We start from the raw sequence: 22,761 nt of genomic DNA on the forward strand, positions 1-22,761 counted from the left end.
AGAAGTTTCCCTAGTGGTCTAGGCAATGCACTTTTCTGCGCCTCTTTGGAACAGAGCAGTTACTTAGCTCACAGGCCCATCTCTGATGAAACGAGGAGGCGTGGCACCTGCAGAAGAGTTAATCCACCTCCTTAGCTTCAGTCCCTCCCAGAGAAGCAAGGCTACCACATAAGGCGTATTTGCTCTACCCTCAGTAAGGACTTAGGACAGTCCACTTCTCACAGCCTGATACATATGCCTGAAGCCCCAGCTCCTGGCTGCAGACCCTCTCCTGTAGATGCCCAGCAGGGGAGGATGCTCAGGGCAGCACCCTCAACAGCAGCCCTCCAGCCCTTAAAGAGATAAATGCTCTGCAGCTTCTGTGATTTTTCTTCTCAGACAGAAACTGCATCCAATTTAAGGGGCAAGTACTAAGGCTCAATAATGAAATACTGCCAACCTGGACCCCCCAGAAGGCCCACACGTCAAGAGGGAAGTGTGAGCGAGCCTTACGAGGAGATGGTGATTTTGGTCTCTGTGTCCTGCTCCACCTTCTTCAGGTTGCGCCCTTCCTTGCCAATGAGACGCCCCACAAAGTTATTATGGGCCAGGATCTTCAGGGGAACTTCGTCAGCCCTTGGAAAGAAGCGGGAACAAGAGCTCCTTAAACAGTGAACCACATTGCAACTCGGTCCTCATGCCACCGCAGACATGGGGTTCCCAGGACAAACCACAGGAAAACATTACATTTTACAAGATTGCAAAAATCAGCAGCTCAGTGGCTGCTTAGGAACAGAAGAACAAGGATAATGGGTATGTTCTTATCTTAACTGTGATTATTTTAAAGGTATATGCATAATAAAACTCATCCCACTTAAATACTTTAAAATGGACATACTATAGTATTTGAGTCAGCTCTAAAAACAAGTCAGCTCAGTATGTCCTGGCAGCAGGTTCATGATCCTGCTTGTGCTAAAACATACACACAGTGTACACATATACACACACTGGGAGTGCACAAAATTGCCAGGACATACAAGGTGCTACTTAGAGGAAGGAGGATTTTGTTTCTCAGTTCATATCCTTTTGTACTATTTTTAACTATGTCTCCTATTAATCTTGTTTTCTTGCTAATAAAAGTTTGTGTTAGGGTGAGGAAGGAGGCAGTCCCCAAGTTCCAAGAAAAACCGAAGTCTTACGTTTTGGTGTCCTTTGCCTCCTTATGCATGATCTCCAAGATCATCTTACAGGCAGAGGAGCAGCCCTCAGGGGTTGAGTGGACGCTGATGGCCTTCTCTGCAGCGCCTGCATTCTCCTTCCTGTGCACGTCTATCCTGGGGACCACAGGATGAGGAAGGTGAGCTGTCCCTGATGAGACCAGGATGCTCTACTTCACACTGCCCACACAACTTGACTCCTCAGCCAGACATAGAACCTACTCTTCTTGGAGCAAGGCTGAGTATCGAATTGGGAAGGGCAGAGAAAGGACAGGGAAATATGGCGGGCCTGTTATACTGAACTGTCTCAATCAGGAAGTGGTGGTTGAGAATGATGGTGTCTATCACAAGACTGTAGGTTTGGGAACAGCCCACAGCTCTACAGCTTCATTTCCCCAGGAATTCTGGATTTTCCCCTTGAAACAACTATAAAAGAAAGGCACATTAGCCCAGATTGAAATAATAAAAGGATGTATTATGAACAAGGACATAATGTGACCAGTTCTTTCCCACAGAATACCCTGATCAGCTGTAAAGATTAGCAAAGAAGCCTGTTGTGATGAATGGGAGAAATCCTGACCTCTCACTAAGGACCTGACTTTGGTCAGGCTGGACACCGCTGTTGTTACCAGTAAGTGGTGCTGAATTCAAAGAGCACTAAGGAGTGGCTGACTCACCAAGATAGGTTTGCTTGATAAAACTTTCTACAAGAAATCACAGAATCCTTCTTACTAATCAAGGTGCACAGCCCAGTCACTATGACCAAATGGTGCACCCCAGGCTCATTCCACCTTCCTAGGAGGCTGCAGCTGGAAGCAGTGACCCCTGAATGAAGAGAAGGGAACACATTCCAGGCAGCATTTCTCAAAGTAAATGTTGAAGCTCTTTAGTGTGTTCCAGGAGGTACTGTGCCTCCCCAGGTACCAGCCTGTGTTTCATGGCACCTGCCCCCATCTCCCAGCAGCCCAGACTCACTTGGACTGGGTCTGTTTTGTGATGTTGCGGATGGTAGCACCCTCTTTGCCAATGATGGCGCCCACATACTGGGTGGGGACCAGGAGCCGCAGGGGAATGTCCACTTGTTGCTGCTTGGCTGGGGCTCCCGCTGCCACAGGGGAACCCTGGCGGGGCTGACCCCGAGAGCCAAAGCCTCCTCGGCGCCCATTCTCAGGACCCTGTGCTATCTGCTCGTCAGGAATGTAGGAGACCTTCAAGGCATGGTTCTCCAGCTGGTGGCCGTTTAGCTTCATGATAGCTCTGGGGACAGAAGAAGAACCTACTGGTCATTCCATGACAACCACACCAAATGCCTTCCATGTGAAAGCATTCTACTGCATTGCAATGTGAACACACTAAGAGAAAAGGAGAAGATCCCCTGCAACCTGTCCCACCTCTGCCTTACAGAAGGTTCCACTCTAAATGGCATAAGCCATCGAAGGGAAACATTAAGTTATTTCCACTGAATTTTGGGATTGGCTTGTTAAGTTTAGCCAGAACTACCTATCACTATTCATGTGAGAATCCCATGTGATTCATGATGAGTAAATACAATAAACAGAAACATGATAAGACAAGAGACAGGTTGTTTCTGCACCTATTGAGTCTAGTGCCCTCCACATTTAAGGAAACTCCATGGAAAAAGAAGTTAAGAGTTGGAGACAAAACAGTGGGCTTACTACTTGGAAGCATGAGCTTACATCTGTGGTGTCTGCAAAACAGCCTGACTGGCAGTGAAGGGACAGGGTAAGCACGGTCCATTCTCAAGGCTGACCCCGAGGCTGACACTCACTAGAAATGTCAACAAGGCAACAATAGGCAGTGGGGATTAAGCAGGTGTGGATAAAGCCAGGCTAAGGACCAAAGATCGGTCACAGGGGACAGCAAGGACCTCCAGAATTTTCTGAACCCAGGAGGCACTTAAAAGAAAATGGTATTAGTGAATGTGGTGGGATTTTACAACGTTGTCACTACGTTGGAGGCAACAAAAGATTGAGGCAGCACACTGAAAGAACAAGACAGCCAGCCATTAACAGCAAACTGTGGCAAAAGTTCTAACAGGGCAGGATGTGGATGTAAACAAGGAAATGCATCAAATGCACAGGTCTGCCAGTACCAGTGGGTGAGAAGTGTAACTGCTCAACCAAAGGACTACGGAGGTAGAACATGTGGGTGCAGTGGGGCGAAGAGGACACTATGAAAGCATAAACTGGGCTCATGGCAATCCCGCAGTAAAATGTCTGCCCCAGTCACATCCTAACGTTAATACCCACTCAGGTCTCACAGTTCCCCTCACTATCACTAGATGGCGCCATCAACACAGCAAAAGACCTTGCAGTTCTAACGCAAGACCTATCATAAGCCAACTTTTTCTCCTAGAGGACTTCCCACGTTTCCTGGGAGGTCTTAGGGACCCTCCCCCTAATTTGCTATCCTTTGAGATCCCTGAACCAAAGGACAAGTTGACCTGGGATTGTCTTACATAATATCAGCCCAGGTGGGAACTCCTGCCTGCCTGGAGCTCAACCCTTTGGAAGCAGGGGGTTCAGCAACCCAATACCCCAAAAAGACCCTCCCTACCCCACATTCCAACCCACTCACTGCCTGGTCTGTTCCCGGTTGGAATAGGTGACGTTCACCACAGCAGTTTCACTCTCAGTGTTCACTAGGGAAGCAAAACAGAGGCCACGGTTAGAGCAGACATCTCGAGATGCCATGGATGAATCCCAGTGCTAAAAGCTCGTCCTTCTAGCTTATGAGGATGGGGGAAATACTTAAAAGAACTTAGGAAATACTTGAACGGCAGACAAAATATTCCCCCTTATGCTCCTTTAGGACCCTTTCACCAGAACTAGAAAATTCCACTACTCTTCCTTGCAGTTTTCTGTCTTCCTTAGATTTTCCCTACGCAGCCTCCAAGCAAGCTGGGCAGCAAAAGGGTGTAGTCACCTTCAGGAGTTACACAGCAAGGAGAACACACACAGGCAGTGCACACACACTGCCCTGAGAGGTAAATTTACTCTTGGGAAGTTAAACTAGTTAAAAACCAACACACACTGAGTAAGATTAGCAATTTCTAGAAATAAGCACCCCAAGAAATGGTCTATTAGGATATGGCCAAATGACTTGGGGACACAGAATCCGCAAGGATACACTCATCAAATGTTAAGTGTATTGTGACTTAGCTCAATGGGATGACAGAAGTGGCTGCTGTGAGTCCAGGGGGAAAATATTTCCTGACTGAGTATTCTAAACAGCCTGGCAGTGGAAATGCACACATTCAGACCATCCCAGATTCGTGACACCAGCCATTAATTCTCATCAACGTCCTTGGCTCTAATCATGAGCAACCTTTTCTGTTTTGATTACCATACATACACACGCTCTTTCCTATGGGAGGAGACTGGGCTGACCATTAAAATTCCAGGCCATCTGGGCATTTATTTCTCATTCTAAATTAATGCAATTAGCCTCTGTCTTATGCATCATCTCGTCTGGGGTCCCCTTGGCCCACTCAGCCCTGGAGTGGAGGACACTGACAGAAATCAAGTCTCTACCCCCACCACACTGAGGATAAGGCACTTGGCCATAAAACCTCAAGACTGGCCACTCTTCACCCTTCTGGTCTTCAGCAGGAGAGCTCCACTGGTAAGGAAGATTCTGCAGGAATCATCTTCCAGTTAAATGGAAATACAGTAGTGAACGAAAACAACAAAACCTCTGCCTCTGTGAAGCTTACATTCTAGAAGGACACAATAGGTACTGTAAATACAAATTCTATAGAATTAGGTGATGAATGCTGTGGAGAAATATGAATTGGGTGAATCAATGGTGCTAAGGGATGCAATTTTAAATAGGTGGACAGAAAAGGACCTCACTTAGAAAGGGACATTTGAGCAGACTAAAGGTTTTTGTTGTTCAGCAAAATCAAACGTTTCCCATTCTGTTCTCTCTGGGTAACAGGTATCCCCTCCTGATATGGTGTGTTACAGCTCCCTGGTAAGCCCTGCATAGATTTTAACTGCTGTTGACTCCTGCTGGGCCTCCTAATGAGGCTCACCATGTTCTCCCAAAGCCACTGCTCACTCTTGCTCTGTTTGTCCTGAAGTACCCTCAGTCATTAGTTTGAGCTGTGAGCAGTACTGAGCAATGGTTATCAGTGCGTCCAGCTATATCCTGAACTTATGGTAAAAGGCAAGCTACCAGATTAGAGCGGGAAAGAACCTGTTTGATTCAGCACTTTACTTTTGTGCAAACTTTAATCATTTATAATGAGTTACACATTGCCCCTTTCCACAAAGACCATGGAGATAAGTATTTCAGATCTTGACCAAGTAATTATCGAGTAGTCTTAAAAATCTACAAACTCAAATTGTATTTTGTCTACCTAATGTCCAACCAAAAGCTATTTCATTTCAGCTCGTTTCCTCTGAAAAATAATTTATAATCATAAGCAGTAGAGAAACCTCAAAAATCACAGCAAATGTTTTCTAATCTAGAAATTTATTATTTCTCCTCCTGTGGACCCCACTCTTGAAAAGTTTCACCTGCCCATCAATATGTACTAAATAATAAATCCGCTGCTTTTTTTTAACTGACCAAAGACATGTAGCTGAGATGGTAACTTACTTACCGCGATAAGCATTTAATAATGTAGACAGATAATTGTTGAATCACTATACAGTACACTTTAAACCAAGTAATATTGTATGTCAACTATTCTTCAATTAAAAGAACAAAGTCATGTAACTGACAATCAGATCTTCTAACAAAAAATGAGACAACCAGTTGATTATTCCATCCAATAACAAAGAATCATGAAGCTTTTTAAAGTAAAAGGGCTACAGAGTTACTCAGGCTGAATACTCAATTTTCAATTTTAAACTATATATAAAATCTTGGAACCTTTACTTCTACCTTGGCTGAACACCTAGGAGCCTGGGCTCCCCAGGTTAGGAATGAGTGACTTTGCTTGAGTCTCTCATTAAATAGGAGAAACCTTTTCCAGAGATGGGCAGCACAGCCAAAGCTGGTAGCACACGTCCAGGTCCCCAGACCAGTGTTTCTTCCGCCAGACCACACTGTCTTCTCTTGCTATGCCAGAGAGATTTGATAATAGAAAGCGAGCCAAAACAGATCCCCTACAACCTCCTTCCCAACTCCCACCCCACCGTCTCTGTCCACTTACCTTGCTCGCAGTTCTCCACTGTACCGTACTGAGCAAGTAGGCTGTCTAGTACCTAGGAGCAGGGAGAAGGGAGGAAGGTTACTCTGAGCATCCCAGAAACTGTCACAAAGCCAGCCAGCCACTGGACTCCCCTCACCCGAAGGCACAGGGCCACAGGTAGAGCCTTTGGTGGGGATTGAGCATTATTCGTGGTTTAGTTAGTGACCCAAAAAGGGCAAATGCTAGTGGTAAGCTGTTAGGGTATCTTTGCAGGAATGTACTTAAGCTCAAGAAGACATTTCTTTAAGGGCCTTTTTGCAAGTAGAGCTGGACCACCTGGGTCACTAGATCAACTTCTGCCATCACTTGAGGCTCAGGGAACACCCTTCCCACCTCCCTATTGCCTCTCACCAGAGGGAGAGTCCAAAAGCCTAACACTAGTTGTCATGGGTTAAGAATGAGGCCCCACCAGCCTCCCCTCAGCACTGGCAGAGCCCCAAACCACCAGGGGACCTTCCTAGACATTTCTGCCAACTCAAGTGATCCAGACTTCCTTTGCAGTCTCCACTACCCTGTACCACTGAGTTTCCCCCAGTCACTTACTTCCCATCGAAGCTGGGGTGGAATATTTCGGATCTGAATTTTCCGACTCCTGAAATGAAAGAGAACAGGATTAGCGACAGCTCTGGATATCTTAGGGGCCTATGACCTTGCAGTTTTTAATCCTTGTCCCAGTCTTGATCTCCCCACCTTTTGCTCAAAAGCAAAGTCTTGGAGTCTAAGAATGATAACTACTGGGTATGGAGGTCTAGTGTAAGTATGCCTCACTTTAGAGAGCAAAAATATCATTGCTACCACAGACAGGAAAACTGAACCTTAGATGCCCTGAGCCCAAGGGTAACATAATTCCCTAAAAATCGTATCTCCCTACTGGGGTTTCTTCTCACTATTTTATTCAGTAACTATCTTAATTACCACTCAGTGTGTTTCATACACTAGGAAACAAAGCTACATACTGTTTCATTAACCTGATACCTACTGAATTGCTGCCTACTTCATACTGAACTTTATTCTAGACGCTGGGGTCACACAGCAATAAACAAAACAAAGTACCTGGCCTCAAGGTGCTCACAATTTATTACAGGAGGACATATGTGCAAACAAATTACAGCAGGATAATGGCACAGCAGTTAAGTGCTTTGTACAGATATGGATTTAAATCTGTGCTCCACTGATCTTACAAAGGTTACTTAACTTCTTTGAGGTTCAGTTTCCTCCTTTGTAAATCAGGGATAATACCTACTCAACGGTGGTATAAGGTGTGTTAGATAATAGTATAAAGAGCTTAGCAAAAGGCTTTGGAATAAGTACTTGAAGTGTAATAATAGACGCATACGTGAATAAGGTGGAAGTACTTCACACACACAAACCAGCATCAGGGCTGCCACCTTCCCTCCTCCCAGTTTACTACACCCTCTCCTACCATGCTTCAAATGCCTCTTAAAAATGTAATTTTCCCTAAGCAAGGCTTTCAGGTTCAAGGTTGACTCCCAAGGCAACTAACTGCTCACCACCCCAATCAATACCCTAATCCCTAGGCTTAAAACACTGCAACTGACTTGATCCATGTTGGTCAATTGTCATTTATGTTCTGCATACCCTTGATCACAAACTCTTAGTTTAGGGATGTGGTATTTCTAGTGGCAAGAAGGAAAACTGAGCTAGGAAGCAAGAAAATCAAATTCTAGCTCTTAAACTGCCCCTGGTTGGGTGTTCTGTCTGACTAAACCACTTAAAGTTTCAGGCCTCTATTGCTTTATGTTACACAATGAGCCCCATGACAGCTCTTGCCAAGCTAGAGGGGAAGGGGTGTTGAATACACATGGGAGCACGAGAAGGGATGGTAACTGAGTTCTAAGTGCAAACGCATCCATCCTGGCTCTGCCTTGAGCCAGCTCACTCACTTCATCCCGTGACCTCAAATGTCTTCAGCTGTAAAATGAACTCCATGATCCCTTCTAGGTCTGGGACTTGGAGTCTTCATCAATTATATATATTAAGGAAATCTCCTCCTGGGATGAAATAACTGAGGGGGAAAGGAGTGTTAAAGAACCAGTGTATGGCTTTCTACTCTGACTGGTTTATGAACCTGAACTAAGGATGTCAGATTATCACAGGACAAAAGACTAAAGGATCAGAAACTAGTCTCTTTCCAGGTGCCACGGATCCGGTACCAGGCGCCACCTTGTGGTGAAATCACTGGCCAAAAGAGAGCCCCATGTCATGTGCCTTTGGGAGGGATTTCCCACACAGCTCACTTTATGACAAATGAGCAGAGAAAATGCAGGAACCCTCACCATCAGAGTAACTGTTGGAGAAACAGACTATCACAGCACTGGAAGGTTGAGAACACTAGCTAGAAGCCAGTAACTCAGTCACCCAAGCTGAGGGTGGGGCTCCCTCAATCCAGCTCTTCCGGATGGAGGGCAGGTGGAGAATGGTGGGGGCTGCCTGCCTTGGAGTTCAGACAAGAAAGACCTACAGCAATTTCTGTGCAGGTGGTCAGTTTGAAAAGCCCTTGATCTTTCAAGGTGGTCCCTTGGTATAATCTCAGGTCAAAGATCAAAAATACCCTCCCCTTCTTCCAAATCTGTTTTAGAGGCTTTTTTTTAGGGCAAGGAGGAGTTGGGAAGGAGATGGGGTGGTGAAATCAAATCTCAGTTTGGGAGGTTAATCCATATCCTGAAAGCAATGACCGTCTGGAATGTCTGGAATGTTCAAGGAGGAGGTGGGGGGAGGAAGGCAGGGCCACAAAACCAATGAAATAAAAGACATCCTGGCAGATCTCCCCAACCCCCAATAGGCAGAGACACTCACCCCTCTAGGGCACACCCAACCTTGGGAACCCAGGCCAGCCCACTTCAGCCCCCTCGAAACCTTTCAGCAAAGCCCAAAAACCAGGTAAAAAAAGACAAATTGGGCCTCGAAGAACCTTTCTCTTTTAAGCCCTTGGCTAGGTTTTTATTAAATACGGTGCTAATGTCTGTCAGGTCAAAGCACAAGGGGCAATGCTGGAAACTATACACAGTACTCCCTTCCCCAGAAACCCCTGGGGAACTCACTCATGCCACGCACTATGGAAGGCCAGCACAGGCTGGCCTAGGGCAGTGTGCTGAGGGCTTGGGAAGTCCAGATGGAAGCTAAGAGCACCCTGGCTGGTTACTTGCTCTGTGCCTTAGTTTCCTCCTGTGGAAAACTGATATGGCTTTTGTGAGACGCTCAACAGGTAAGGCACGTGAGTCAGGGTGCCTGCCTTGGAGTAAGCAGTAAGCACTCAATCCCTGCACCAGTCCTTAGGAGCCTGCAGGTGTGCAGACAAGCACAGGAAGAACCGGGCAGCAGCACTGACAAGGAGCACTCCATGAGATGGTAACAGTCTTTAAAACGCTTACTCTTGCACTGCCAGGGAAAACAGTGGGAAATGGCACTGCCTAGAGGTCCACTCCCCCACATTCCCAAGACAAATAAAGGGTCCTGGTCTGGCCCAGGAACCCACTCCAGCACTCCAGCGGATCAGCCTGATTAGTTCCTTTACCATACAGGTAATAGGGCACTTAGTCAGCAGAGCCTGCCATGCCTAAACCTCAACATCCTTTGTTCCCAAAGGCAAGAGAACTCCCAGAGGTTCATAAACAATCACCTACTTACCCCACAGCTGATACACCTGTAGAGTGAAAGAAGGAAGCCACTAGCCTCTGGCAACAAAGGCAATGATGACCCCAGCCTACTTATTTCCCTGGGTGCCAACATCCTGTGGCTTCTGACCTCTGCCTGCCCCAGCCTGCAGGGCAGTAACCAGGCCCTGGGGAAGCTCCCCAAATACAGAGCAACCACCTACCTCTCCAAAGCTGCAAGGGACACATAGGGGTCATGCAGGCCACAAAACCACAACGACTACTCTTCTCAAACCCCTGGGAGATTCCGGTGGAGAGGTCAATACTACAGCACAAGGAGTTAGGTAGGAAACAAAGAGAAGAAAGTACAGGAAGGGGACACAGTTGGGAGTTCTCCCTGGGCGGTAAGTACTCATCCTAATTTCACCTTTTCAGAAGAGCATCACTGACTTAGACCTCATGAGAAGGAAAAGAGGTCAATTAGGAAAGGGGCTGACATTTGAGGTATGCATACCAGAATGCCAGGCTCCGAGATCAGGACCTCCTATATGTCTCCCACTACACACAAGGATATCGAAGGCTCCGTGTTACATACCAGGGCCCTGAGTTTGGGAGATTAAGTATCCCTGCCAAGTCACACGACAACTGGCGGCTATGGGCCAGAGCCAGGAGTTCAATATAAAGCCCGTGACTCCAGCCTCTTTGCACTGTCCCACAGGCTGCCTTTTGATGGCAGAAAGGTGACAAACAGCCTTTGCCAAAATATAATCCATTTAGGCTAGAGGACAAATACATTCACTTTATATGACATAGCGAACAGTGGGCCTGATGAGTGGGCGCTGCTCATCAGTAATTCAAAACACCCCACCTGTAATTCCTTAGGCTAGTAACTTCTCTCTCCAGCACAGATTTCCAAACCTAGTTGCAAAGCGAATCTATGGCATATTGAACATTGACTAGATATTTGGTAAAATAAATGTTTATTTTTTTCTCCCCAAAATTCCAATACTTTTCTTTAATATGAAATATTTTCTATTTGAGATGCTGGGAAGTAAATTAACTATTTTATTTTATTTTATTTTATTTTTTTTTGTATAAATGTTAATTTTTAAGAAGTCATTTTTTAAGTTCTTATATTTTAGAAGTGGATACTGAAATAACTACAGATAAATGATGTATGTAAGCTTTCTTTCAAAATAATCAGGGTTGAGGAAAACAAAGTAATGATGAGTTGGTAATTTTAAAACTAGGAGGTGATGGGTACATGGATTTATTACACAATTCTCTTTTCTTTCCTATAACAAAAAGGTTCTTTTTCAAAAAAGAAAAAAAAGTTATTCTAGCTCATCCAGTTTTGAAGTCACTGCAAGTTCCAAATTAATCGGTCTAAACTAATAAGGCTTTCCAAATGTTTTATCAGCAAAAATGCAGGCCTTGGTGAGGACCCTGCTGGGGGGCAGGAGGTATACGTCTGGGGTCCAGTGGAGAGGTGCATAAATGGGACCCTTTTCTCAGAATGGGGCTTCCCTGGAGGGGGACAGAAACTGCCCAGTCCAGGGAGTGCCTCTAATCCTCTGCAAACGTGCTCCTTCCCTTTCACCCCCATGCCCATAGGGGAAGGTCCCATCTTCCACCAGGTAGATGGCTTCACCGCCGCTAGAGGGAGGAGTTCCTTTACAGCAGTGGGGCAAGCCAGTGGAAGGCAGGGAGGGAGGCAGTGAGGAGGGAGGCAGCCAGGTTATGGCAATCTTCAAGTTTGGAACCCCAATCCCCGGAGGCCCCTACCATGTATCAAACCTGAACTTTCATCTGTGCAGACAACTCTGATTAAAGCCTGACCTTACTAGGATCCTTCCCCTCTTCACCTCCCCTCCCCCACAGGCTGCGCTTCTCTGACTAGGGGGCCATGTGGTCTTGGGCAATCTGGCCTTCAGCTACTCGGACCTCAGTTTCTCTCATCTGGGAAACAAGGACTAGGATTAGTTTATTTTACAGGGTCAGGTGTCCCTGGACAGGCATCAATCCTGTCTACCTATAGGGAAACACTTTCTTAATTTGAGGGGTTTTATGTGCCCTCATGGTCTAAATGATCTTAACCTTTTTTTGGAGACTTGGTTCCCATTAAGAATGGAGACACACTAAATATAAATACTTTGCACACAATTTCAAGATTTCAGGAGTTAAGACTTTGGAATCCATCCACAACTCCAAATCTGGAATCCATCCATACCCAAAGTTAACACCTCTCCACAAATCCACACGTTTAACTTTACCCCCCAATGATGTGCAGGTCTTGACTCAAGTCTGCAGGCATCTCCTCAAAAAGCTGGGAAGAAACTAGGGCAAGGAAGTCAGAAGCTAAGCTTGACTGGGGATGGCATTCAAGTTATCAGATGTTGGAAAGGGGTAAGCAAAGATGTTCAAACCTGCAGACACCAAGCTCACTTAAAATGCTAAAAGCGATCAAGAAGCTCACCACCCCATCTCTCCTCAAGGTTCCTGTGGTCCAGCTGGAGCCATTCGTTTCAGTGTCTTCGTACCCGCTCTGCACTGGCATGTGCTCCCCACACTACAATAGCCACTTCACGTGCAGCTATCGAACACTTGAAATGCTACTGAGGAACTGAATTTTTTACTGAAGTGTTTATATAATTTAACTTTTTCTTCTGCAAATTTTACGAAGTCTAAACAGACAAATGTTTCCAATAAAAATTCTTCATCTGAATCGAGATGGGCTCTAAGTGTAAAACTTTACACTTACATACGTGGCTGCCACTGCATTTCTATCGGATAGTGCTGTGAGAGCACAGGGCAAGGAGTAAAGACAGGAGGTTTGCACTCATGGAGTTATAGTCCAGTGGGGACTCTAGTTTGGTTTGGGATGGGAGAAGAGAACAAACGAGTAACTGGAGGTAGAAGAGGGCTGTCCACTGGATCCCTTCAGGAGTGGGTGGTCCTGCTGACTCCTCAACAAGAGAATCCCATGCAGCTGACACAGGAGCAGCGCCCTGCCAAAGCTGGCTCTCCTCCCAGTTGTCTTTCCCAGCTGGAAGGCATGCATAAAGAAGACCTCAAGTGTCAACCTCGTCCTTTCCCGTAAGATCACCACTGACCTAGTCCTTCCTCCCCACCCTGCCTCCTTATCCCTATAGGGTGGACAAAAAAAAAATTGTCCAGGAACTCTTCTGAAAGGGGCGGACCCGGCACGCTCCAGGCATGGCAGTAGCTGAGAAAGGAGGTGGGGCTGGAGAGGGGAGGAGGAGCTGGCCCAATGCCCAGGGCTCTGTGCCAGGCCGACTCAGAGGCAGGGCAGGCGGGCAGGCAGGCTGATGGGCAGGGCAGAAGCTGGAAAGGAAAACACTGACCTGCTGCAAGGTGAGGGACCAGACAGAGCAGTGACCACAACATGAAGAATGCCAGGTTGTATGGAGGGCCTGGAAGGCAGGGACACCACTAGAGTTTATCTGTACTCCCCTACATGGTCAAAATTTTAAACGTAGGTGGCACACATGCACTGTGCCACATGTGCTCTGACTCCTATGCTAATGTTGGAGACAAACAGAAAGGAAAAGCCAGTCTCCAGGATAGACTCGGAATGAACCCTATCCCTTCTTTGAAAGACACTTATACCCTGGGTTTATTATGCTCCTGACCTACATGAAGTCAGGGAAGGAGGGTTCACTACGTTTCTTACATGATCAAGAACAGACAGACACACACATACCAAACACACACACAAAGTTCCAGCTGAAGGAAATTCACACATTAACAAAATCAGATTCACACAATGAGGTGGGAAAGGGGTAAGTAAGCCTCTCAAAAGCCTGACAGGGTGCTTGAACTAACAGTTACCCTTATTTTATGGATGGAGAAATTGAAGCTCCTTAAAAGGAGTTAGCAACTTTGAGGTAGGACTAGAACTCAGCTCTCCTCCCAAGATGCTTTCTTTCTGACAAGTGTTAACACAGCAGAAGCTTGTATAGCCCTGATGTCAGCAGCAGGAAAAATGCCCATATTCTGTATGGCTAAGTGAGTGCCAACTGGCTTTTACTGCATGCAGCTCTAATTTGGGCACAGGAATTAACTTGCAGGAGAGCTAACTACAATATGGCTGGATGACTGTCAGAATTTGTTAACAGGGTAAAAGGATAGTCACCAGGAATCCTCCTCTTGCAAAATTCCACTGAGGTCCAGGGGTAGGCAAGAAGCAAAGGTGTGGCAGGAGTGGGAAGGTGCTAACTGGTGTTAGCAAGCAAGCCTTAGGAGGAATATTTCACTCAATTCCCTCATATTTGAAATAAATGGTTTGACAAGACAGCCCACATTTTTTTCTTGCCCATCTGGACAGTGCTAGATGAAGCCAAAACATAAGCTGAGACAGCAGAGCTCTTCCCATACACATTCCAAGTCAGCCTGGGCCAACTGCCTCTCCCTCCCTCACCTTGCTCTCTGCCTAGAAACCTGCTTTTACCTGGGTGGTTCCTGGAGCAGGAGTTCCCACAATGGGAAGTGGGAGGAGAATGTGGGTATGGGGTGTAGTGGTGAAGAAACCATGAGAATAAAGCTCACATGCAGGGACAAATGATAAAGAGGTATCCCAGTGTGAGCAGTGTGTCCTTCCTGGTGGCAGCAGTGATAGGGTGGGTAAGCAGTTAACCATGGGGCATGTTGCTCACCATCCTTCTCCGGCTGGCAGTAGGAAGTGCTTTCAGGGTCTTGTCTGGGTGTGGGGAAGGCTCACATGCTCTGACAGAAGGAAAGGTGGAGGGAGGCTAGAAAAACCTTTTCCTGCCCCACCCTCACCAGAGATGCTAGTTTAGCCCTTACCCCCCACAGTGAAGATGTTAGCATCTCTCCAGATGTTGTGAGCTGCAGAAGACTGATGCTCAGAGCCAAAAGGTCTGGTCCTCTGGGGCCCAGAAAACTGGCTGAGGATGGACCTGGTGCTCAGTGAAAGCATCAGGGGCCATGCCTCAGGAACAGAAAGCTGAGTCCCTCAGGAAGGAATGAGGAGCTTGGAAAGACCAGCTCAAGACTGGGATTTTGAGCGGGAACACTCACGATCAAGGAAAAGGAATCTAGACCAGGCTTAAGAGAAATCAGTCTCCTGCCACAATGCCACACTGATAAAAAGACTACAGGAATTATACTGCTTGGAATTGTTAGTGTCCCCCCAGCGAGGGTTAAGAATGTACCCCAGTATACATTTTTAAAATAATTTATTCTCTTAGTAGAAAGGAGCTCTAGTTGTGTCCCTCCAACATGAAACTAATAAACTCTAGAGAGGCACTCTCTCCCACCTGCCAACAAAGAACCTGTTGGTGGTCAGAAAGTTCAGGAAACTGCTATTTGTTTCTTCCTAGTGGGTGGTTCTTAACCAGAACAACTCTCCTCTGACATGGATATACAGCCCGAGTTCTGCCCTGGCTTGGGCGGGTAGCAAAATGCCCTCTCTGTACAGGTCTTTCTCCCCAGTGCAGGTATTCTGCCCTGGAGCTCAGCCTCGATTCTCAGCCACCCTTGGCCAGAATTCTGCACGGGGCAAGGTCTCTACTATTGGCTGAGGAGACCAAGGGTGTCGTGCACAGCTTTTCACTGCGGAGGACGTGGAAAGCCGGAGCAAGCAGGGCAACTGAGGAGAAAGAGGTGCCTGGGAAGGGCGGCAGCAGCTGAGGGTGGGGAGAGGTCTGGCAGCAGCTGGGGGGGAGGCGGGGAGTCCTGATGAACCGGCAACTGAGGAGGTCTGAGCAGCTGAGAGGCCAACGCCTGTGCCCCACGTGAGCCGGCCCCTTCCCCCAGCCGCTCTCACCTAACCCAGGGAAAGCTGGGCACTCACCCTCCCACCCCCGCCGCTGGGTGGGCCGAGCAGAGCACGAGGAGGGGACAGGATGTCCCCCGGGGCGGGGTTCCCTCTCTAGCCGATCTGGGCAATCTAGCACGCCCGGCCGCCAGAACCCCCTAGGGACCCCGACTCGCTCCACGCCGGTCCGGCCCAGGCGGCCCTCGGCTACCAGCGCAGGGCCCGGAGGGGGAGGGGACACGCGCCGGGGACTGTCGGGTGGGGGTGGGGACGGGACTTTGCCCTTTGTCTCTCTCTCCGGAGCCACCGGCCGAAACCCGACCCCATCAGCGACCCAGGCAGCCAGCGAGGGGCAGGCTCCCCCTCTGGAGTCCTTTACTAAGTCCAGACCCGACCTCCCTGTGGTCAGGGCTGTGACTGAGGTGGTCCTGTGGGGGAGGGGCTTCCCGCCTGCAAACAGGCCTGCAAGCATTTAAGTGGGAAGCGGCTGGGGGAAGGGGCTGGAAGTGGGGCCGCAGAAGCTGGAGGGGAGAAAATGGCCCGGGAGGCGGCATTCCTTAGAGACCTCGGCTGGGCTGCGGGAGGAGGCAGGACCGGCCGGGAGGCCTCCCACTGAGAAGGCAGGAACTGAGGCCTGAAGTGGGTGGGATGGGCCGGGATGGGGACCCGGTGGGAAGGGGCCTTCCGGGCGGGGGAGAAAAGACCTTCCTCCCAGGGCGTTCTGGGACCCACTACAGAAAAGTTAGAGGAGTCACTCCCCGCCCCATACAGAGCAGGGCGTTTGTCAGTGGGTGAGAACGGCCTTCTTAGTCTGCCCTCTTGGGGTGTTAATTAATGATAATCTTAATAACTCACATTTGCATGGTACTTTAGAAGGTACTTTACACCCACACTCTGCTATGAACCTAGAACACTGGGGCAAGACATTGATTTGAGCCTCCAAGCCACCACAGGAGATTGAGAACGTCTTTATTTCCATTCTGCAGTTCACAAAAACAGGCTCAGAGGTTAAGTGACTAGCCCAAGGTGACACTGGCCAGCAAGTGTCACTACACTACGAAGCCTGCTCCTGCTTGTCAGGGAAGAAAAGGGAACTGGGTTCTTGCTCAAAAACAGATATGAGCTATGAACTGTGATTCAGTAGGCATGTAACAAAGGTCAACTCTTTGTCCCTTCCTGCTAGGAGGAGGGGAGTGGGAGGGGAAGCAGCTCAATCCCTGCCCTTCCCCCCCTATTTTCCCCCAGGGTTGAACCCAACAAAGGGAGTGGGGAGGCTGAATCAGCCAAAGGCTCCTCCTGCCCTAGTGCCTACCAGAATGCCAGATGGAGGCTCTTAGGAACTCAAAATACCTAACCCCCAGCTTATTTCATGGAGTTTCTGGAGATGGAGTTTTAGATGAGAAAACGAGCCCCAAGAAAATATACTGACCTCTGGTCCCACAGCTGAGACTTCTGAGGCAAAGGGCAAACTGAAACTGATAATTCTAATCCCACTCAAATTCTCCACTTGGTTCAGCTCCTTCTCTCCATGGGTTTTTCAGCTCAGGAGCAGCATTCCCATTTCCTGTCTTAGGTCCCTAGGCAACGGGAGAATTTCCTCACTTTTCTTCAACCACTCAGGATTGCCTGAAGATCCCAAGGATAAGAGCTGGCTCAGTGCATAGCAGGTGGGACGCCGAGGGGAGGAGGAGGCTCAGAGCAGGGAGGAATTCATGTTGGGCATGTTTTTGTTATCCCTATGCTCTTCCCCCTAGAAAAGCTCAAGACTCAACTTCCCTGAGTGTTAAAGGATCACTGTTCCCACCTTTAAAGAGAGCTAAGCCTGGGAAGTAGGAAGAGGTTTGAATCCCCAACTACTACTTATTCAAGATGTGACCCTGGCTCAGAGCTTCAGCTTCTTCTGTAGAATGGAAATAATACTACCTGCAGGGTTTTCAGAAGGATTCGGTGAAGTAATAATGCCTAGCTTAACCGAGAAGACAAGTAATGACTATAGCGTCTTACTACTCTGATAGTGACTGCAGTGGGGGGGGGTGAGAACTTGATAATATGGGTGAATGTTGAAACCACAACATTGTTCATATGAAACCTTCGTAAGATTGTATATCAATGTTACTTTAATAAAAAAGTTAAAAATTAAAAAAAAACAATGCCTAGCTTAGCAGACAATAAATGCTCCCTGTAATTGTAGATGGAACTCATCTTTTGCCCCACAACTCTTTGCACAGAGCTGTGAGGCAAAGATGCCCAAAAAGGGAAATAAGGGTTATCTGCCCTACCTACCTGAGGGCCTCTCCCCACTGGAATGCCATCCGCCATGTCTGCATGAAGTGTCCAAACCTCTTCCTGTCACTCTCCTTAATCCACTCCCATTTTTTCTGCCTATCCTCCAAAACACAGCTTAGCTCACTCAAAGCCTCCCCTCTTCTATTTTAGTTACTGAGGCCATGTGCCTCCCATTTGAGTATAATCTCAGCCTCTGCCATCTCACAGCTTTCTCTGGATCTAAAGTGAAAATGCTGGAGGACACAGGTTTGTACCTCCTTTGTGTGGGTGGCTCCCTTTCTCAACCTGTCTCCCTTCCCCACCCTGACCCAGACCCCATAATGATAAAAACCCAATAAATACATATTTAATTCAGGAGAGGAATCAGGCAAAGACTCCCATGTTACATAGGATGACAAGGTGACCACCATGAAGAGAAAAGCAATCCTGACAATGGTTTAAATACGACTGGACGGAATGGAAATGGGGGATCAGGGTTATTTACCCGGTACAGTTTCAGTCCTGCAAGAGTAAAAGAGTTCTAGAAATGAATGGAAGGTTGCACAACAATGTGAATGTTCTGAACGCCACTGAAACGCACTTAAAAATGGCTGTGATGGCAAATTTTATGTGTACTTCACCACATTAAAGTGTTAGTTTTAAATTATTTTAATTTTTAATGAGAATGTAAGTTCCTTATTTCATTTTTTTAAATACCAAGGGTAAAGTGAAAAATCTAAATGCTCATGGAGAAAAATTATCTGATAAACTGTATTTCATTCCACCTCCACTCTAAAACCAAAGTCTTTCATTTGTTCATTCTATTTCTAGTACCTGACAGACAGCAAGCCATGCAATAGCAGACTCTGAATAGACAAATTAAGTGCATGCATGCACACATGTGCAAGAAGGAAGGAATACACTATTTGAGGTACCAATCTCTGCAGTGATACAGGAGTATGCACAAAAATCCACCCCATATTGTTAAAGTATTTTCTTACATGGAATGAGTTGTAAATTTTTTAAATTTCCTTTTACCCACAAAAGAAATGATGAATGAATGAGTGGCAAAGACACAGAAAAACACAGACACACACACACACCCAGGCTAAAGTTGCTGACCAGAGATGTTTGATGAGAGCAAAGGAGCCTGAGCTAGAAGGCGGCATTCATCCTCAGGTTAGAAGTTCATAAAGGAAACTACTCATTCAGCAAATCGGGAGGCTAGGAAAGTAAAAGAAAGATTATCTCAAGAGATACATGAGGTTTGTGAAGATCATAGTATTCCACCCCTGCCTACCCCCAGCTTATTCTGGACAGGTATCACTCTTCCCTATTCTAGAAAGCTGGAAGGGGCAGCTCTGAATCCTATGGTATTAACATGGGGAGGAAAACTCTCTAGGTAAAAACTTCAGTCAGCTAGATTTTCCCTTCTTTTACACTGAATAAAGTTGCCGGAGTGGACCCTGTCTCTAAGAGTGCAGAAATATTCTGAATCTGCTGTCTCCTCCTCCGTCTCACCCTTGCTCAGAGCACACTGGCCACAGCCACCAACAGCCTCTACGAAGGATCATTTTTGCCCTTTAATTTAGGATTCCGTCTCCAAACCCTGCCAAAGCAACTAACTCTATTACAGGTGGACTTCTCCTCCCAAGCAACTTACAGACCTGGAGAAGGAAGCAGAGTAAATATTTCTAACTCTGGATATCCTCAAAAAGTTTACTCCACTCAACAGCCGTCTCTCCTCATTTTCTACTCCTCAGACTACCTAATGGAAAGTTGACAAGCCCCAAGCAATCCCAGATGCCACTCCAGAAAAGACACCACACACATCATTCTGCATAAACTAATTGTAAAACCCTTTATAGTAACTGATTAAAGTCACAAGCCTATTAAATGGCCAAAAACCACATCAGGATGGAAGCCCTTCTTCCCCCTCCTTCCCCTCACTCCCCGCCAACCCCACTAAGAAAAGGTTCAAGCCTCATTCCCTGGACTAAGAAGTCAAAAGGGGGCTGTAGGTGTGTGCATTGTGTGCATATGTGTGTGCACCCTTTGAGCAAAAAGAGAAGAGAGGGGTGGACATGACAGGAGTTGGAGCTCATCTTGGGAACTGTTTCCAGTCCAGGGGACCAGGGAGAGAAAGTGAGGCCACTGTGGCTTTGCCCTCTTCAAGGGCACAGGAAGAACAATGTATGCAGCCACTTCCTGGGCACCTAGGGATCCCCAATTCCTGAATGCCTACTTTGTTAGCTTAACCTAGAGCAGAATATTAAGACAAAAAACATGCCTATCTCCCTCCCACCAGGTGGGAGAAGCAGCTCTCTACCGTCCTCAGACTCCCAAGAGGAAGGACTCACCCTGATTCCTTACACCTATCCCATTTGCAGAATTAGACTGGTTCCCCTCTCACCAATGTCCCTAACCCTACATGCCCCTTTGATGACAGCACCAAAGTGAAATTTCAGCTAGGAACCTGGCCCAGGTTCAGGGCATCAACAATAGTAAGATACATGCACACTCCCCCCTAAGAGGTAATGACAAGTAGCATTCTCCACTGTGCTTCCAACACCTCTCCAAGCCTTTTGTCTGAGAGGTTGGGCAGGAGACATAGTTGTAGAGTCCAAAATCTAGCCCATCTGGAGGCCTGCCTTGGGTGAGCTTCACCTCCTTCTCCCAAAGGTGATTATTCCTTTCAGCATACAGGTTTATCAGACACCCTACACATAAATCCTCTTCAATATTCATCACTGTTCCACATAAACTACATGCCATATTCACAGATGTACTAAGACACCCTACCTACCTACTGCCTTAGACATGCCCCAAGCCGCCTCATACTGTCCAAAGACAGAAGGCAGAGAGGTGTATTCCTGAAACAAATAGTATTAATAACAATGGCGAATGTGGAATAGTACCAGTTTAGTTACAGAAATGGACGCTTCAGGGGGTTAAATAACCTTTCCGGTTTCCCAGTCAATGCCTCACTCCCAAGCTGTTGGTTTTAAACCCTGGGCTGTCCTGCGGACACCTTTCCTCCACACTGGGATGGAGGGCTGAGGGGGATCTAAGGTGGGTCAGGAGATTCTGACCCAATAGAGATTCCTCCCTCTTCTTGAGCTTCAAGAAATCTGAATGAGTCCTGTTCTCCCTTTGCTGCTGCGAAAGAACTGAGACCCCACCAACAGCCTTTACACAAAAGGGTTTTTTTTTTAATTTCTGACTTCTCTTATTTTATTAAAGATTCTAATTAGATCCAATCAACTAAACTACCCTATCAAATTTCACTCAAACTTAACATTTTCCATTTTGTATGGCCAATAATACATCTGGATGAAGGTCTAGTTTAACTTAAACTAACTAAAAGTGAACAAAAAAATGAAGTTTCCCTTAACCCTGTTTTCCTAAAGAAATGTTGAGAGTTTCAACTAGACTCCACAAAACAGACATGAGAGGAAAAGAGAAAATGAAGAGAGGACCTCCACTTCTGCTGTCTCCTCTCTAGATTTTTTCCTCCCCTAAACTAGGAGCAAAATTCCTACCCATCCAGACAGGTCTCTTAAATGCCCTTGGCTACCAAAATGCCACTTGCGTAAATAACCAAACGTGTTGTCAGGTGTCTTGAAAATACCTGCTTAACCCAGTCAAACATTTAAAAAATCATCCAGCCTTTTGCTCTTTCATTCACAAGTGTACTGATAGTTAGCCATGCTCTACACTCTCTATCACAATACCAGAACATCAAATCCTGGACGTGTGGACTTTGGCAAAAGGACAGCATTTCTGGAGGTGTTTGCTCTGTATACAGTCACGTTTCTGTGCTTTGCTATCAGGTTTTCTCCAACTATTATTAAAATGAGGTCTCGACCTACTTCTCTCCTGTAATTTACACATAATCAACACACGTTTTATTTCAGGTGTCTGTGTTTAGGGTGAAAGCTTATTCAAGCCTGTTGTTCCTTCATTCCTCAGCTATTTTACTGCAAGCCTACAAGCTGCCAAGGTAAGAAGCAGGTCTCACAACTGCTTGTTCAACACGAGGACAACTCCTTCTACCCACTGAATGCTATACAGCCTCCTTGGAACAAAATCTGAGGGGATATCCAAGTTCTGCTACTAGAATAAATTAGGGGGAATGCTGCTGGCATTCCCAGTCTCACTGCTGGCAGTGCTTCCTCGCAGGGGTTTGTGTTACAACAGGTGCTCCCCCTAGATTATCACATTTTCTAGCCAAATCAAACTTTGATCAATAAACAAATGAGCACACACTTTCTTGAGTGAAATGTCTTTTGAAAGACCTTTACCTTGCTTTTTATTCGACAGGCAATTAAAATGGAGTAGGCAAGGAGAAGAAATGTGCTGGGCACAGGTGGAAATGGTGTGCAAGTTTTATACTGATGTGGAGTCAAACACTGGCTGAAACCCTGAGAAGAATCTTCAAAGGCTATCCAGTGGCCAACTGTTGGACCTGCTGTCTTTACTTCACAACATTAATAAAATCTATCACAGAATCTATGGTTACTATTACTACCTTTATTATTGTTTCAGCTTTTGGGACATGGAGTCCATTTTTCTAAGGATCACAGATTATTTGACACTGCTCACTCTCAAGTTCTACGCTCCATAGCCAAGGGGCCTCAGCTACTGGGAGAGGGCAATAAC

The 22,761-nt window shown here is 46.7% G+C and overlaps 1 protein-coding gene across 2 annotated transcripts in view; it reads right to left on the minus strand.

The window, feature by feature from the left end:
* Window positions 1–22,761, minus strand: part of IGF2BP1 (insulin like growth factor 2 mRNA binding protein 1) — a 36,719-nt gene that overhangs the window by 7,272 nt on the left and 6,686 nt on the right. For both annotated transcript variants that reach the window (XM_036879758.2, XM_036879757.2), the window contains exons 3-8: window positions 6,964–7,012; window positions 6,382–6,433; window positions 3,795–3,858; window positions 2,172–2,453; window positions 1,179–1,313; window positions 493–615 (exon numbers count right to left, since the gene is read on the minus strand). In XM_036879758.2, the coding sequence (XP_036735653.1) occupies window positions 493–615; window positions 1,179–1,313; window positions 2,172–2,453; window positions 3,795–3,858; window positions 6,382–6,433; window positions 6,964–7,012 (705 nt within the window). The remainder of the gene's footprint in view (window positions 1–492; window positions 616–1,178; window positions 1,314–2,171; window positions 2,454–3,794; window positions 3,859–6,381; window positions 6,434–6,963; window positions 7,013–22,761) is intronic.

This window comes from Manis pentadactyla, chromosome 4 (genome assembly GCF_030020395.1).
Source record: "Manis pentadactyla isolate mManPen7 chromosome 4, mManPen7.hap1, whole genome shotgun sequence".
Taxonomy (NCBI): Eukaryota; Metazoa; Chordata; class Mammalia; order Pholidota; family Manidae; genus Manis; species Manis pentadactyla.